Genomic DNA, 15017 nt, shown 5'->3' on the forward strand with positions numbered 1-15017 from the left:
AAAAAGTCATATACAATTTTACCTTTTTGGGTGTTTATTTGGTGAAAACCTAAACCACAGAGCAACAAAACTATATAAAATAAGTATTTCATTTGATGTTACTGGGATCATTTATCACCCTAAGTGAAAGTTAAAAATACCTAGAAAAGACAAGGACTTCATTAATTAAAAGTATGGGATGTGTGCTACACTGTATTCCCCAAAATATGGAACACAGGGCGTGGGTCCATGTGATTGTTTCACTGGATTAGTGTCACACTAGGTCTTAAGGGTTTGGATTGATGGATTCTAAGTATACCTTTAACAACTAGATACCCTAATGCTCTTGATGGATCAAAAGCCCCAAAATTTAACTAAATCTCTCTTTCTCCTTAAGGAGAAATGTACAGACCAAATAGTGGCTGAGGAAGCTTGCCTTTGTGCTCTCCTTACCTGTGTGGATAATTTGGACTTCCACTCCAGGATGGGTAAATTGGTCACTTAGTCCTAGGACATCAGCAAAAAGTAGACTATAGTCATCTTACTGAAGATCCAAGTCTGAAAATCAAGAGATGGGTCCAGATTCTAGAAGTTCAAAACTTTGGCATCATTTTTAATCAAACTTCAGAATGAAGGCTACATAAGTATTTACTATATGTGGCATTTTTTAGTCAAAGCACAGAAGGATTTGTTTCACAGATGAGCAATTACAGTTGCATCTGAGTATTACAGTATTTACTACATATTGTAGTAAAGAGCTATTATGAAAGACACAACAGGAATGGAAGACTGCTTTTCATGGTTATTTCCTAGCTTGTACCATATGACAAATCATCCTTGATGTCCTTTGACACAAGCACCACCAACATTTTAAGAAGCATAAAATTACCAACAATTGAAACAGAATCTTGAGTGTGCAAAAAAAAAAAAAAAAAAAAGCAAAAAACAAACTCTGGCTCTTCCTTAGATACCTAATTTGAGTTTTTTCCACTAAGTACAGTGATGTCTTAGAAGAGGGTTTGGAATACTGTGTCATATTCTAATTGTGTATTTCCTATCCATTTGTAGGAAACTACAGATGGAAAATCGAATTACATCCAGGACAATAATCATGCATATTAAACACTAAAGAAACTTTGGCCTAACTGACCTTGTGGTTTTGTGAACATTTAATTACTTAATTACTTAAATTATACTCTATACGTGAGAGAACCCTGTAGGGTAGATAGTTATTTGTGTTATTGTGGTGTCACACTCACAAATGGGGACCACTAATTCATACATAAGGATTCCTACAGCCTGCACATTGATTTGGTCTTAAAGTATAATATTATCTATGTTTTATTGTATTTTTATGTGTTTTGTTAAGTATTTCCCAATTACATTCTAATCTGTTCAAGCTGCACTTGGAAGTGTTATGGCCAGCTGGCCATGTTTGACACAACTGTTATCTTACATGAGTTGAAGGATGTTGATTTGGGATATTACTTGCCATTGACCATATTCAAACTGAAAGTGTTAATATGTCAGTTTCCTTTGGAAATAATTATCCCTAGTCAAAGCTACAATACACACTTTAAAAGCAGCCTTCTAGAAATTATGTAAAGTATTAGGTTGTAAACATGTTGTATCTCTCAGTACTTTATTGACCATTATGAGACTCAGTCTATTCCATTGTTGGATAGTTTCTGACTGATGGAAAATATTGAGCTAAAATTTACATCCTTTTAACTTCTACTCATAACTCATAACTCCACTGCCCCAGGGGACAATCCTAATTCTGTCCCCTGGTGCAAAACAAATTCAGTCTAATCCTAACTTCACTTATATACAACCATTCAAATTTCTTGTACATTATCATTCTGGTACTCATATATGAAAGGGTAAGGGAAACATGTATTTAGGTGCCTGCTATGCCAGGCACTGTGCTACACATTTTACAGTTATCTCATTTTATTCTCACAACTAGCATGGGAGGTAGGTGCCCATTTTACAGTTGAGGAAACTGAGGCAGACAGAGGTTAAGTGACTTGCTCAGTTTCATAGCTAGTAAATGTCTGAGGCAGTGCTGAAGTCAGGGCTTATTGACTCCAGGCCCAGCACTTTACTACACCACTGTATACACAACAGTAGGACATGCCTGCAGTATTAAATCTGACTCAAATTTTAGTCAGTTTAAGCAGAGATAAAAAATAATTACTCTTGGTCATTAAAGTCCTAAACATTCTTATAAATATTGCACACATCTAGATGTAACGCTATGGAAATTAGAATAGGGGAGGGATATAGGAAGAAAAGGCTTGAGGCTGAAGAAAATAGACCTATTTTTTAAGGGTTGGTAGAAGCTCAGTGTAATCATTCTAAAATTTAAGACTGTTCTGATCCTAGATCAGTCTTTCAGGGATTCAAGTTTTTGAGTTGCTTTAGAATAAAAAAAAATGCCTTTAGAATCTTGTTTGTTTTGGGAATATTTATAAATTATTAATAGTCCACTGTTTTGCTCTTCCCAAAGGACAAACTTCAATTTTTCTTATTTACAACCTCTCCCCTTTGGAATTTGGCAAAGACCCATTGATTTCACTGTGGAACCCTGGAATCAATCCTATTTCTAAAGATAGGTTAGGTGAATAACTAGCGATGGTAGAGGAATGCAGAACCAAGTATAAAGGCAGTATATTGGGAATAGCACTGGGTTCTGTTCCTAGACAGGTTATTCATTCACCTACTGTAATCTTGGAGGAGTCATTTCCCTTCTTTTTTCTTCACTTTTTCAACCTCTGAAGTGAGGGAGTAAAACAAAATGATTTTGAAGATTCCTTCCAGACTAACATACATGTCATGAATTTGGGGATCTCTTTATTCCGTAATTGAATATGAGGCAGCATCAGTAGGATTTGGATCCAAGAACCCAGCTCAGCTACTACTTTGACTAATTTATCTCATATCTCTAGACCTCATTTTCTTCCTGTTCGAGGGGTTAGTACTAGATTGTGCTTCCATTTGAAATCCTGTGATCCTAAATCCATGGAAAGATTCCATTAGCTACTCTAAAGGCACCAATAAAGTTTGGTGAACAAGAAAATGGGAACACCTGTTTTGGTCTGGAGTAGTCCACAGAATTTTGCTACCCAGTGATGCTGTAGGTATTACTTTGTCACTACAAATTGGATTGAAGAAGGGACATATCATTAGCAGGAGTCCAGGTCAGTTGTCAAACCAAAATAAGGAAGGAAACATTCACTTACCAGATGCGTGCCAGAGGAGAACTGAGTAAGTGCTGGTGTTTTCATTGCTTCGTGCCAGCACCTTCGTCCAGAGCAGCATTTTGTCATACAAGGTAGCCCTGACTTGGTATGATAAGTAAGGTAACATAATGAACCAGTTAAAGATATCCTTTGATGAACAAACTACTGTTTACCTTCTACAGCTTTAAGTTTGCCTCCTGCAAGGAGTGGTTCTTGCACCTCCCTCTGCCATTTTTTCCCCAAAACTGTTGGGTAGTCTGTCTTTTGCAGGTGAAGGGTAGACCAGTTTCAGTCATGCCTGTTTCTTGGACACCAGCGTCTGCAAATTGACAACATTTTGATTTGATTTCTTTGACAGTGCTACAGATCTTTATGAAGATTTTGTACACCATTGCTTATGTTAGGGGTTCTTAACCTTTTTCTATGTCACGGAACCCATTTTGCAATCTGGTGAAGCCATTGGTCGTCTTCTCAGAATACTGTTTTTAAATAGTTGAAGAAAATGTTAACTTCAGTTGGAGGTTACTGAAAATGAAAAAATATTTTTCCCAGCCAAGTTCATGAACTCCCAGTGGACCCCAGATTAAGAACCCCTTGTTTTTATCATTTTATTTTCTTAAGTGTTTATTAAGCACCTCCAACATGCCAGGCATTGTACTAGGCTCTGGTTTAGTAAACCTAGTGCTTGAATACTTCAAATGACATTCCAAGACAGTGACCAACCTTGAGACAAATTAACATAAACCAAGTTCTAAAGAATTAAGCTGTCTTTGAGTTCAAAGCAGTGTGGATTTGGAGAGGACGTGAATTCAAATCCTAGCTTTAACACTTAGTAACTGTATGATCATGGTCACTTAAGTCACTTACCCTTTCTGGACCCCAGTTTTTTTATCTGTAAAATGAGGGGGCTGGACTAGGTGACCTCTGAAGTCCCTTCAGCCTGATATCTAAGACCCTATGGGTAATGACCCTCCCTACTGCTTCTGGCCAGGATCTGTAATTCTTCAAACCTACACGTGCGCACACATGCACACACACATGACAATCCAATACTTAACACATTTTATTTAAAGTGACTAGCTCTGATCAGGCAATGAAGGATGGACATGATAGTGGAGTAAGAGTAAAAAGATCAAGTTTTTGAGTCCCTTCTCTGACAGATTAGCTATGTGACTCTTACCTCAATTTACTAATTTGTAAAATAAAAATACTAATAGGTACATTGCTGGTTACAGGGTCATAAAGAAAATACTTTACAAACTTTTAGAAATCAATCAGGCACCTAGGTGGTGCAGTGGACAGAATAGTGGACCTGGAGTTGAGAAGACTTGAAATAAAGTCACCTCAGACACTTCCTGGGCAAGTCACTTAACCTCTGATTGCCTCAGTTTCTTCAACTGTAAAATAAGGATTATAAAAGCACCTACCTCCAAGGGTAGTTGTGATGATCAAATGAGATGTTATTTGTAAAGAGTCTTTGTAAACCTTAAAGCAGCAGTTCGCTATTAATATTACTCAATCATCCAATAAGTATTTATGGAAAGAGATATTATTGAGATTTTCCCTTTTATTGTACATGGGCTAGAGTATTAAGAGGCCCTGAGAAAAAGAGGTTCTTCCTCCCCCCTTTCCTCTCATGTCTCATTGTGCCATGAAAAAAAAGAGTTGATTGTAACCCTAAAAGATGAAAAGGCTATTTCTTGCTCTGGTTCCATGCTGTAGAAAAGGGGACCCTGGATGCACAAATATGTACAAGCTTCAAAGCACCCTAAATTGTTTAATGGAACTAAGGCAGTGAGTTGTTTCACTATAATTTACAAAGCAACCAACTGCATTTAAGTTCATCAAGAGCTACTGTCACCTGCATCACTGGTTGCCAAGGCACTTTAAAATTTGCAAAGCACTTTATATAATCCCATTTGTACTTCACAACAACCCTCAGAGGTGGGTACTACAATTATCTCCATTTTATACATGAGGAAGCAAAGACTCAGAAATTAGGTGATTTGCCCAAGGTCACAAAACTCTTAAATGTCAAAGGCTAGATTAAAATCCTGCTTCTCAAAGCCCAGCACTTCATCCACCATATCATACACCATGCCCATTCTTGAGCATCCTTAAGTTTTCAGAGTAGGATATATGGTCACTTTAGCTACATTTTTTAGAAACTCTGTTCTCAAGCTCCCTCACCATTACTGCTAAATTTCAATTAAATGTTATAGGAAATATTAGTTTATATTTCCATCTAAATTAAAAGGGGGTAAAAAAAAATCACATTATTTCAATAAGCTTTTCATATATGACAAATATAAGGGGCAGCTAGGTGGCACAGTGGATAGAGCTCCAGCCTTGGAGTCAGGAGGACCCGAGTTCAAATCTGGCCTCAGACACATGACACTTACTAGCTGTGTGACCTTGGACAAGTCACATAATCCTGATTGCCTCACCAAAAAAAGGCAAAAAAGAATAAAAAAAAATATGACAAATATAATTTATACTGCTCTTAGACGTAGTGTCTGTAATAGTTTTTAATTCCTGCTGATGGCATATTTGGTTCCTTTGTAGGTAATTTGGTTCCCTTTCAACATTCACTGAAAATTTTCCTACCTATTAGTTTGAAGTTTTAGAAGACCTAAAGCAACATAATTGATAATTCTGGGAATCTTTGCCCTTAGAGCAAAGCTAACACAAGTCCCAGTCCTGCAGAGCATGAGAGATAAAACACAGTGAATTTATCCTGTTTTATTGTCCCTCTGCCTTCAATTAACCAGATAACTAACAAAACTTTTTGTATTATGCAGAAATAAGTGTTAATCTAAAACCAGGGTTAAAACTGACTTCTGTTTCATATAGTATCTGAAATGATTTTTTTCCTCTTGACATAAAATTAAGTCTAATAATTATCAAACTTCCTTCCAGTGTTTTAATTTACTTAGAAGCTCCATGTAAGCATTATTATTCATAGACTAGGTTTCAAGGTACTATTTAAAAGTATATATTTGATTTAGATTAACATAGAGGGCTGGAGAATCTAGGAAGTGAAGAAACACAACCTGAGACAATAACTAGAGGTTTTAAATTTTAGAAAATATTTGTGGCCAAAAAAAAAAAAATCACGTACACATCACAATACCATCCCAAGTAGGTATTTTTATTTAGAAAAACATTAGGAGAGAACTGGATCAACTATTACACTTCTTCTCCAGGAATTTGGCCAAAACAATCACTGGTGAGGTGGGAGAAACATCATTGCACTGATCAGAGCCTCAGTTTTCTTATGGAGATAAAACATGTATACCACTTACCTCATTGCATAGTTGTGAGGAAAGTGCTTTGTAAACTCTAACCTGTGTTAGAAATAAGATGTTACTATTATCATAACAAGGTACCAATATTCTTTATAATGGAGCTTTCGACGTGAAGAGGGAGAATATTTCATGCCAGGCTTTGTATGGTGCCTGACACTGAAAAACCGCAATTGAGTCCTGGCTTCCACTGAGGCATTTGGGAAACAAGGAAGAAGCACAACCTGTATAGTGTTGCCCCCACCACTGTCATTTCACAACAGTGTGACTAATGCATTATAAGCAAAAAGTGACATCATTCAACTACTCACCTGAAACACCAACCCAATGATTGTTTGAACTGGGTCCCAGAATTACCCCCCTGAGCATGAACCCATTTGGTCTTTATCTTGGCAGCATGTTTTCATGGCACCCACAGTGATGGCAGGCTTGGTCTGCCTGAATTATGGTTTGTTTGTTTGTTTGTTTGTTTGTTTCTAAAGAAAGATGAACTACAAAAGAAACAAAGCATTTTACCTTCAACTTCAGAAATGTCATTTTGAGATCAACGTGAAAAAGCCTACTCTATGTTGTACACAAAGTTGGAAGACTGTGGCATCTTCAGAGAAAGGACCTGAATTTGGTTCTACTGATTATATGATTGAACTTACCCAAATGTTTCAGAATTGAGCCCTTAAGCAGGAAAAATGCATATTTCCATGAGAAAAGTTTTTATTTATTCCTTTAATATGTCAAATAAAACAAAATTAAGCATTGTTGAAGTCCTTGTGACTGTCACATTTCAGTACTTTGTATGCTATCAGAAGCTTTAAAATAAGGCTGAAAGGATTCACAAGGACACAGATTTATCTTTAGAATTAAAAAAAATCATAGCTTATTCTTTAATATCAATCAGTTGTTTCCAATAACATAATCCATAAAACATTAACACGAGCATTGTGGTTATTCAAATATTACTGTTGGTAATGTTCTAATAGCTTAACATTTTCAAACAAACTGAAGTTATAAAATGCACAGAGCTCACAGTTCAAGAAGACCAAGATATAAATAACACATAAAATAAAAACCTTGTTTACCTGTTTTGACTTTTGTATAAAAAATTACAAAATGCCCTCCTTCCTCCAAAAAAAGTCTTAACCCCACTAAAATGAAATAAAAACCCTAGAATTTGATGCTTTTCACAAATCCATTCAAATGGAAAATACAGTACATGCATTTAGAAGGTGAAAATACAAAGTGCATTTCTGATCTGCTAAACATTTGACGTCTTTTCAGGAAAGCCACAAGTGCTGACTAGACATAGCTTTTAACCATCTCGTGCCTATATCGTGAAGGTCCTAGAGAACTTCAGGGAGCCTCCAGGTAAGGCACTGTCACTTGTCTGTTCCCCAAAGCCCCTCTGTTACATCCCAGAAGCATAGTTGATTCTGTTTCTCTGCTTCCATTCATGCCTGGTTTTATAATCCAAGTATCTGGAAATAAGACAAGTTGTTCAGTATCCTCCACTTTTTCTTTCTGTCGTGGGCAAACGATATTGTTTCATGTTAGACTTAATGTCCTTCTGTGTATCTGTCTGTTAAAGAAATTATAGAAAGGTTCAAGTAAAGACTCATAGGCTCTGAGAATAATTTGATAAAGAACAAGTCAGAATTAGTACCTTCTTGTTTGTTCCAATATATTTCAGAGGCTTTAAGATGGGTACTTTTCCACTTGTTCCAGAGCCACTAAGAACAGCACGCAGGGTAGGGCTGGAGTAGGATGTGAGTTTGGTTACTCCAGAGACCTTCAGTCTGGGTAGTTCCACCGGACAGGTAGATCCCTGCCTTTCTGAGTGGTCTTCAACTTGCTTTAGATACTGTTTGTTTAAAACACACACACACACACACACACACACACACACACACATTAAAGATCATTTTAGTATGATGTAGACAAAAGAGTCTTGGACAGATGGACAGGAAATCTGGATTTCAGTCCAGACTATTTTACTAGTTTTGTCGCCTTGGGCAAGTCATTTCTACTCTCTAAACTTCAGTTTCCTCATCTGTAGAGTGAAAAAACTGAACCAGATGAGATGATCTATTGCTCAGATCCTTCCTTTTAAGTTGTAACATTTTATGGTTCCATGAAATAACTGGTTTCTTTTCATTTTCTAGAAGCAGTATTGCTGAGCCCTTTATTTTATTTTATATTATACCCAGACAACTTCATAGGCAGGATGTGACTATAAATGGACTATGACTGACCATTAAACCAAAACATGTATCATTTGTATATCCAGACAGTACAATATAATGGGAAAAGCCCTGGAACTTTAATTAAGATGATTGTGGGAATGGTCAGAAAGATAGCTAGCTTTCCCACACATACCAGACCAAAGAATTAACAATAAATCCAAAAGCAGCCTACACTATGCATCTTCATCCAGCTTAGGACTTCACAAAAACATAATCAAGAAACCCTGCAGGCACAAAGAAGTCCTGCCAGAAAAGCCAAGTTGAACAAGGTAAATAAGTCAGAAGCTTGCCAGTGCTTAGAGCCTCCTAGGCCTAGGGCATCTGAAGCTTACAGTGCTCTTCACCTGGGACAGCAAGCCTGAAGTGCTCCTATGACTAAGGTCGGGGGAAGGGGGGGGCCGAAAAACCACATCAAGAGTTGGCAGGTCTCAGACCGAGATCATTCCACCCTGCCCACGTTTCCAGGCTACTATCCAGGCTTCTCCATCATGCCTAAGAAGAGAAATTTATTAATCCTGAAAGATCACTTCAGCCCTGGAATTACCCCTCTCCCTGAAGCTCCTCCTTCTGATTAGATGATTTCTCCCAGAACTTCCATTTAAAGATGGCAACCAGGTCAAACATCTCTTCTTTTCTCTCCAGGCTGCATTCTGGACTTCTCCATTATGCCCCTGTGCTGGGTATCTACCTCAACCCCCTCTGACAGCTACCCTTTTCAGCTTCCTTTTATATGTTGTCTTTCTCCATTATAATGTAAGCTCCTTGAGGACAGGGATTGTCTTTTTTATATTCATATTCTCAGTGCTTAGCACAGTGCCTCGCACATAGTAAGTGCTTACAAAATGCTTGTTGACTGACGGACTCACCAAAAGTCTGCAGCACTCCTAAATGATATACTCCAGAGAGTCCTGAAGACCACAGGCCTAAAACCTGCCAGCATTCTGAATACAAACATACCATAGCTTCCTCTGAAGCTAGAGAGACCAAGCCAGGAGATTGAGGTTAGAACTAAACAGGGTCTGACCACATGGAAGAATGCAGGAAAGAATAGGGCTTTGTTTTGGCAAGAAATCCCAAACCAGATACTGAGGCTGGAGATAATGGTAAACAGAAGAACACACTTAACATTATGAGGAAATAAGATGTGTTGAGCCAACTTGAGAGACAAACCCTAAAGAAAAAAGTAATTCCAAAACAACTACAAGGCTCAGAGAATGGCTTGGCCATAACAACTTATAAGAGTGTCTGGAAGAAATGGAGCAAGAGATAAAAAATGAAATTATAAATTAAGAAGTCTATAAGAAAGAACTGGAAGGAAAATAAATAGCTTTGAAAAGAAGGTAGAAATTCTTACCCAAGTAACAGACTTCCTGAAAATTAGAATATACCAAACAAATCAATGACACTTTTGGAAAATAAGAGGGCAAAATCAAAATACTGAAAATAATACGGAAAAAGGTATTTAATATCAAACAATTGACCTTGAAAATGGATTAAGGTGGTATAATGAGAGGTAATTTAACAATCGTCAAACTCCCTGAAAACCATGACTTTAAAAAAAAAATAGCTGAATATTGTATTTCAATAAATCTTAAATGAAGACTGCTCAGGATCTACTAGAACCAAAGGATGAAGTAAAAAAAGAAATAATGGAACAGTCACCTCTTGAAAGAAACTCCAAATGAAAATTCCCAAGGACAATCAAAGCTGAAATCCAGAAAGAGTTCAAATACCAAGTAACCACAGTCAGAATCACTCAAGTCTTGGCAACCACAACAACTAAGAAGAGGAAACCTTGAAATATAACCTTCCAAAAAGGGGAACAATAAAGGCTTAAAACCAAGAATAACTTACCATGAAAGACTGAGGTGAAAAAAAAAAGTGGGCCCCTAATAGAACACAGGACTTTAATTCTTGATGAAAAGATCAGAGCTGAGAACAAATTTTGTATTTTTTTTCTTTATTCTGAACTTAACCACCAAACAAAATTGCTAAAGTAGAACAGAAAAAAAGGACTGCTCATAAAACTGTAAATCTCTGTTATGTAGAACTTCCTTTTCATTTTAAGTAAATTCAGCATGTAACTTTCAGATCTATCCTACTTGTCTCTTTCCCTCTGGCCTTTTATTCTCTTCTGTTCATTTTTTTAAGAAAAATTTTTAAATGTCTTATTCGGTGGTCTTCAGAGAAGAAAGAAAAGAGAAGGGAAAAAAGGAGAATGAATAAATATTTAAGTGCCTACTATGTGCCAGGCACTGTATTAAGTGCTGAGTATACAAAAAGAAGCAAAAGATAGCTCCTGCCTTCAAGGAACTTACAGTCTACATGAAGGAAGGGGTGGAGGGAGCCTCATTCAAATCTGATAAAGGAGAGTTAACAGAAACACAGGCAGCTAGGTGGCACAGTGGATAGAGCACTAGGTCTAAAGTCAAGAACACTCATCTTCCTGAGTTCAAATCTGGCCTCAGACACTTACTAGCTATGTCACCCTGGGCAAGTCACTTAACCCTGTGTGCCTCAGTTTCTTCATCTGTAAAATGAACTAGAGAAGGAAATGGCAAACCACTGTAATATTTTTGCCAAGAAAACCCCAAATGGGTTCACAAAGAGTTGGACAAGACTGAAATGACTGAACAACAAACGGAAATATAACACAGATATATAAGAGTTTGGTGCTAAAATAGATTAAACAGAAATGAGTAAAGACAGGAAGAAGGGAGACAGGGTCAGAGATGGAATAGACAGAAGCAAAACAAATTTCAACTTCAAAGACTTGATTGTGAAGGGAGAGTTAGGAGAAAAGAACGGAACAGTAAAAAGTAATAGAAGAGGTAGGGAGGAAGAGCAATGGAGTTTAAGTAGATTGTTTCAATTGTAGATCATTAATGTTAAAATACACTCCTTTTATCTCCTTTTTTATAAAGAGGTGGCTAGTGTCAAAGAGGAAAAAATATACAAAGGTATGATATAGGCAAATCCACAGTTAACATTCATAACCTTGACCTTGAATGTGATAAACTCACCCATGAAATAGAAGAGAGCAGAATCCAAAAATATACTTTTTGCAAGAAACAGACTTGAAACATATGATGCATATAGTATTAAAATGAGAGGCTGGAAAAGAATTTATTGTACTCCAGGTGAACTCAAAAAGCAGGAGTAACTGTCATGATCTCAGATAAGGCAATAATAAAAACAAAGGATTGAAAGAAATAAACAGGGAAACTACATTATCCCAAAAGGTACCAGAGAAAGTATCAGTACACACACACACACACACACACACACACACACACACACACCAAATGGCATGTGTAAAGGAAAAATTGAATTACAGGAATAAAGATGAAAATAATAATAGTTATGGTCATCAACCAACACCTTTTAGATCTAGACCAAAGGTTTCCAAGTTTATTTGGCCTACCACCCCCTTTTCAAAAAAAAAAGTTACTGAGCGCCCCTCCTAGAAATCTACTTTCTTTAACCCTTTAATTTTTTTTAAAATTTGTGTCATTTCAAAAAAAATATAATTTTTTTAAATGATGCATCTTAAATTTAACAATTTATTATAAATTTGTGAGGTTTTTCCTGCATTGAAACTTTGGTGATGCAATATTGCATCATGTAACCATGTAGTATCACATTGTAAACAACTCATTACATGCACGTAATTCCTGCCAATGCATGTTGGACTTACCAACAATGCACAACATGCTCATCTGCCAACATTTGCTTGTTAAGACCCGTCAGTGGACTTGAACACTGATTGGTTATAATGGCATTTTGTGTATTTATTTGTAAAATAATGACATCACTATGATTTTAACTCTGTTATACAACAAATAAAACATGTACGAACGGTTTTTCAAAATTTTCTTCTCTTTCCTTATGCTTCTACTACCCCCAATTGCACCCAAGGTTACTGCTGGATCGTTCCAGCACCCCCCAGGGGGCAGTATCATCCACTCTGAGAACCTATGCCGAGTCTAACAAAAAGGTAGACAAGAAATAAGTTAAGGACCTGAATGAGATTTTAGAAAACTTAGATATGATAGATCTCTGGCAATTAATGAATGAGAAAGGAATATATAAAATTTTAACTTCTAATTTTAACTGCATTGATTTTAATCAATAGTTAAGTTCTGGACCTGAAGTCAGGAAAACTCATCTTCCTGGGTTTAGATCTAGCCTCAGACACTTACTAGCTGTGTCCCTGGGCAAGTCACTTAACCCTGTTTGTCTCAGTTTCCTCATCTGTAAAATAACCTGGAGAAGGAAATGGCAAACCACTCCAGTATCTCTGCCAAGAAAACCCTAAATGGGGTCATGAAGAGTTAAACATGACTGAAAAAACAACTGAAAAAGATTCCCAAAATCATTGAATTATGAATTCTCTCCTAATCTAGCAATACTACTACTAGTTACACACCTCCAAAGAGATTAAAGAAAGAGGAAAAGGACACAGATGTACAAAAATATACTTTTGTTGTAGCAAAGAACTAGGGAGATAACCACCAATAAAAGAATGGCTGAACAAAATATAGTACAGACAGTTATTGCTTTACATGAATTTGCATTATACAAATTTGACTTTATATAAAGAGTTCTGAAAGAAATCCACATTCCAAAAAAACACCTATGTTAACTTTACTGCAGTACTATGCTCTCTCTCTCTCCACTCCTGCCCCTGGCTCAGGGCTCTGCAGCCTCCCCGTACTGCCCCCTCCAAAAATCTAAAAACTAAAAAACTCTCCAAGTGAAAGGAGAACAAGAGACTACTGCCACTGTTGGACTTGGCCAGAGAGGAGCCCTTTGCCCATGTCTGACCCCTGCATGTCTTGTCTTCAGTCCTTGAGTGCTTGGATACTGAATGTCTGCTGCTAGCCCTTTCATGTTGTTCATCCTCTCCTGTCTATGTGCAGCCCTGACTTGTCTGCTGGCCACGTGTTCTTCCTCGGTTCCAGCCAGGCCCCCACATGGCTATTCTCAGCCTCCACAAGTTCTTCCTGCTTTCACTTCTCTGTCCCCAGCCTCCACATGCCCTTAAACTGTGTATTGGCCACTCGTCCATAGTGTGCAGCCTCTTCCTGCTTCCCTTTCTCCTTCTCTTTCCCACATCCATGGGCAAATTCGCACTATATAAAAATCACTTTACACAGTGATCTGCAGAATGGTCTACTTCTGTAAAGCAAGAACTGCCTGCATGTGAATATAATGGAGTATTATTATGCCATAAGAAAAGATAAAATCAATGGATAAGAGAATTCTGAAAGACTTGTAGTGTATGAACTGATGCAGGGTACAGTAAACAGAGGCAAAATATTTTATTTGGTGACTTTTTAAAAGGGTTTTTTTTTTTTTAAGAAAAACAACTAAAAGCTTAAGAACTGTAATCAATGCAATAATCAGCTGTGATTCCAGAGACCAAGAATGAATCATGCTACCTGAGGTGGCAGACTAGAAGTGCAGAATGAAATACATATTTTTGGATGTGGCCAATGTGTAGGCTTGTTTTCCTTGACTATAATTATTTGTTACCAGAGCGGGGTGGTTTTTTTTTTTTTTAATTTGGGAAGAGATGGGAGCTAGTGATAGCGATGCCAAGAAAAAGTATCAGAAGAAAGAAAAGAGGGTCACTGAAATATTTTTTAAATGCACAGAAGAGAACAGAAGGAAATTCAGGGGGAGATAAACAGAACAGCTTCAAAACAATGTTGAATTTATTATATACTTTTTAAAAGGTATATGTAAGTAGAGATTTGGGTTTTCATAACAATCCTCTTTTTATGTTCTTTGTATATGAAATTTTCACATAAATTGGTGTTGTCAAGTTCAGAATAACAAAAAATTAAAAGCAAAAGCACTGGACTAGGAAGAAAAAGATCTGTAGCCAAGGCCCAGCCCTACTACAAACTAGCTTCATAACCTTGAGCAATTCACTGTATGTCTGCTCATTGTTATCAATTGTTTTACAACTGAAGAAACTGCTAGTAAGTGTTTGAGACTGGATTTGATCTCAGGCCTTCCTGAGCCCAGACCCAGGACTCTATCCACTGAGCCACCTAGCTGCCTAGGAAGGGGAGTAAAGTACAGTGATGTTGAATAGATAGGTTGGGCCAGGTTGTAAAGGGCTTTAAAAACTATAGCAAAGGGCTTATATTTGATACTAGTGGTAATAGGGAACCAATGGAGTTTACTTAATAAGGCCACTGCCTTATATGTGATATACTGATATACTGTGATATGGTCAG

General features: G+C 37.1%; 1 protein-coding gene across 5 annotated transcripts in view; it reads right to left on the bottom strand.

The window, feature by feature from the left end:
- Window positions 1-7285: 7285 nt before the first annotated feature.
- MOK (MOK protein kinase) overlaps window positions 7286-15017 on the bottom strand; it is a 94186-nt gene continuing 86454 nt past the window's right edge. For all 5 annotated transcript variants that reach the window (XM_027848960.1, XM_027848962.1, XM_027848961.1 and 2 more), the window contains 2 exons: window positions 8187-8384; window positions 7286-8102 (listed from right to left, as the gene is read on the bottom strand). In XM_027848960.1, the coding sequence (XP_027704761.1) occupies window positions 8022-8102; window positions 8187-8384 (279 nt within the window). In that variant the 3' untranslated portion in view covers window positions 7286-8021. The remainder of the gene's footprint in view (window positions 8103-8186; window positions 8385-15017) is intronic.

This window comes from Vombatus ursinus, unplaced genomic scaffold, assembly GCF_900497805.2.
Source record: "Vombatus ursinus unplaced genomic scaffold, bare-nosed wombat genome assembly UNPS02007284.1, whole genome shotgun sequence".
NCBI classification, from domain to species: Eukaryota; Metazoa; Chordata; class Mammalia; order Diprotodontia; family Vombatidae; genus Vombatus; species Vombatus ursinus.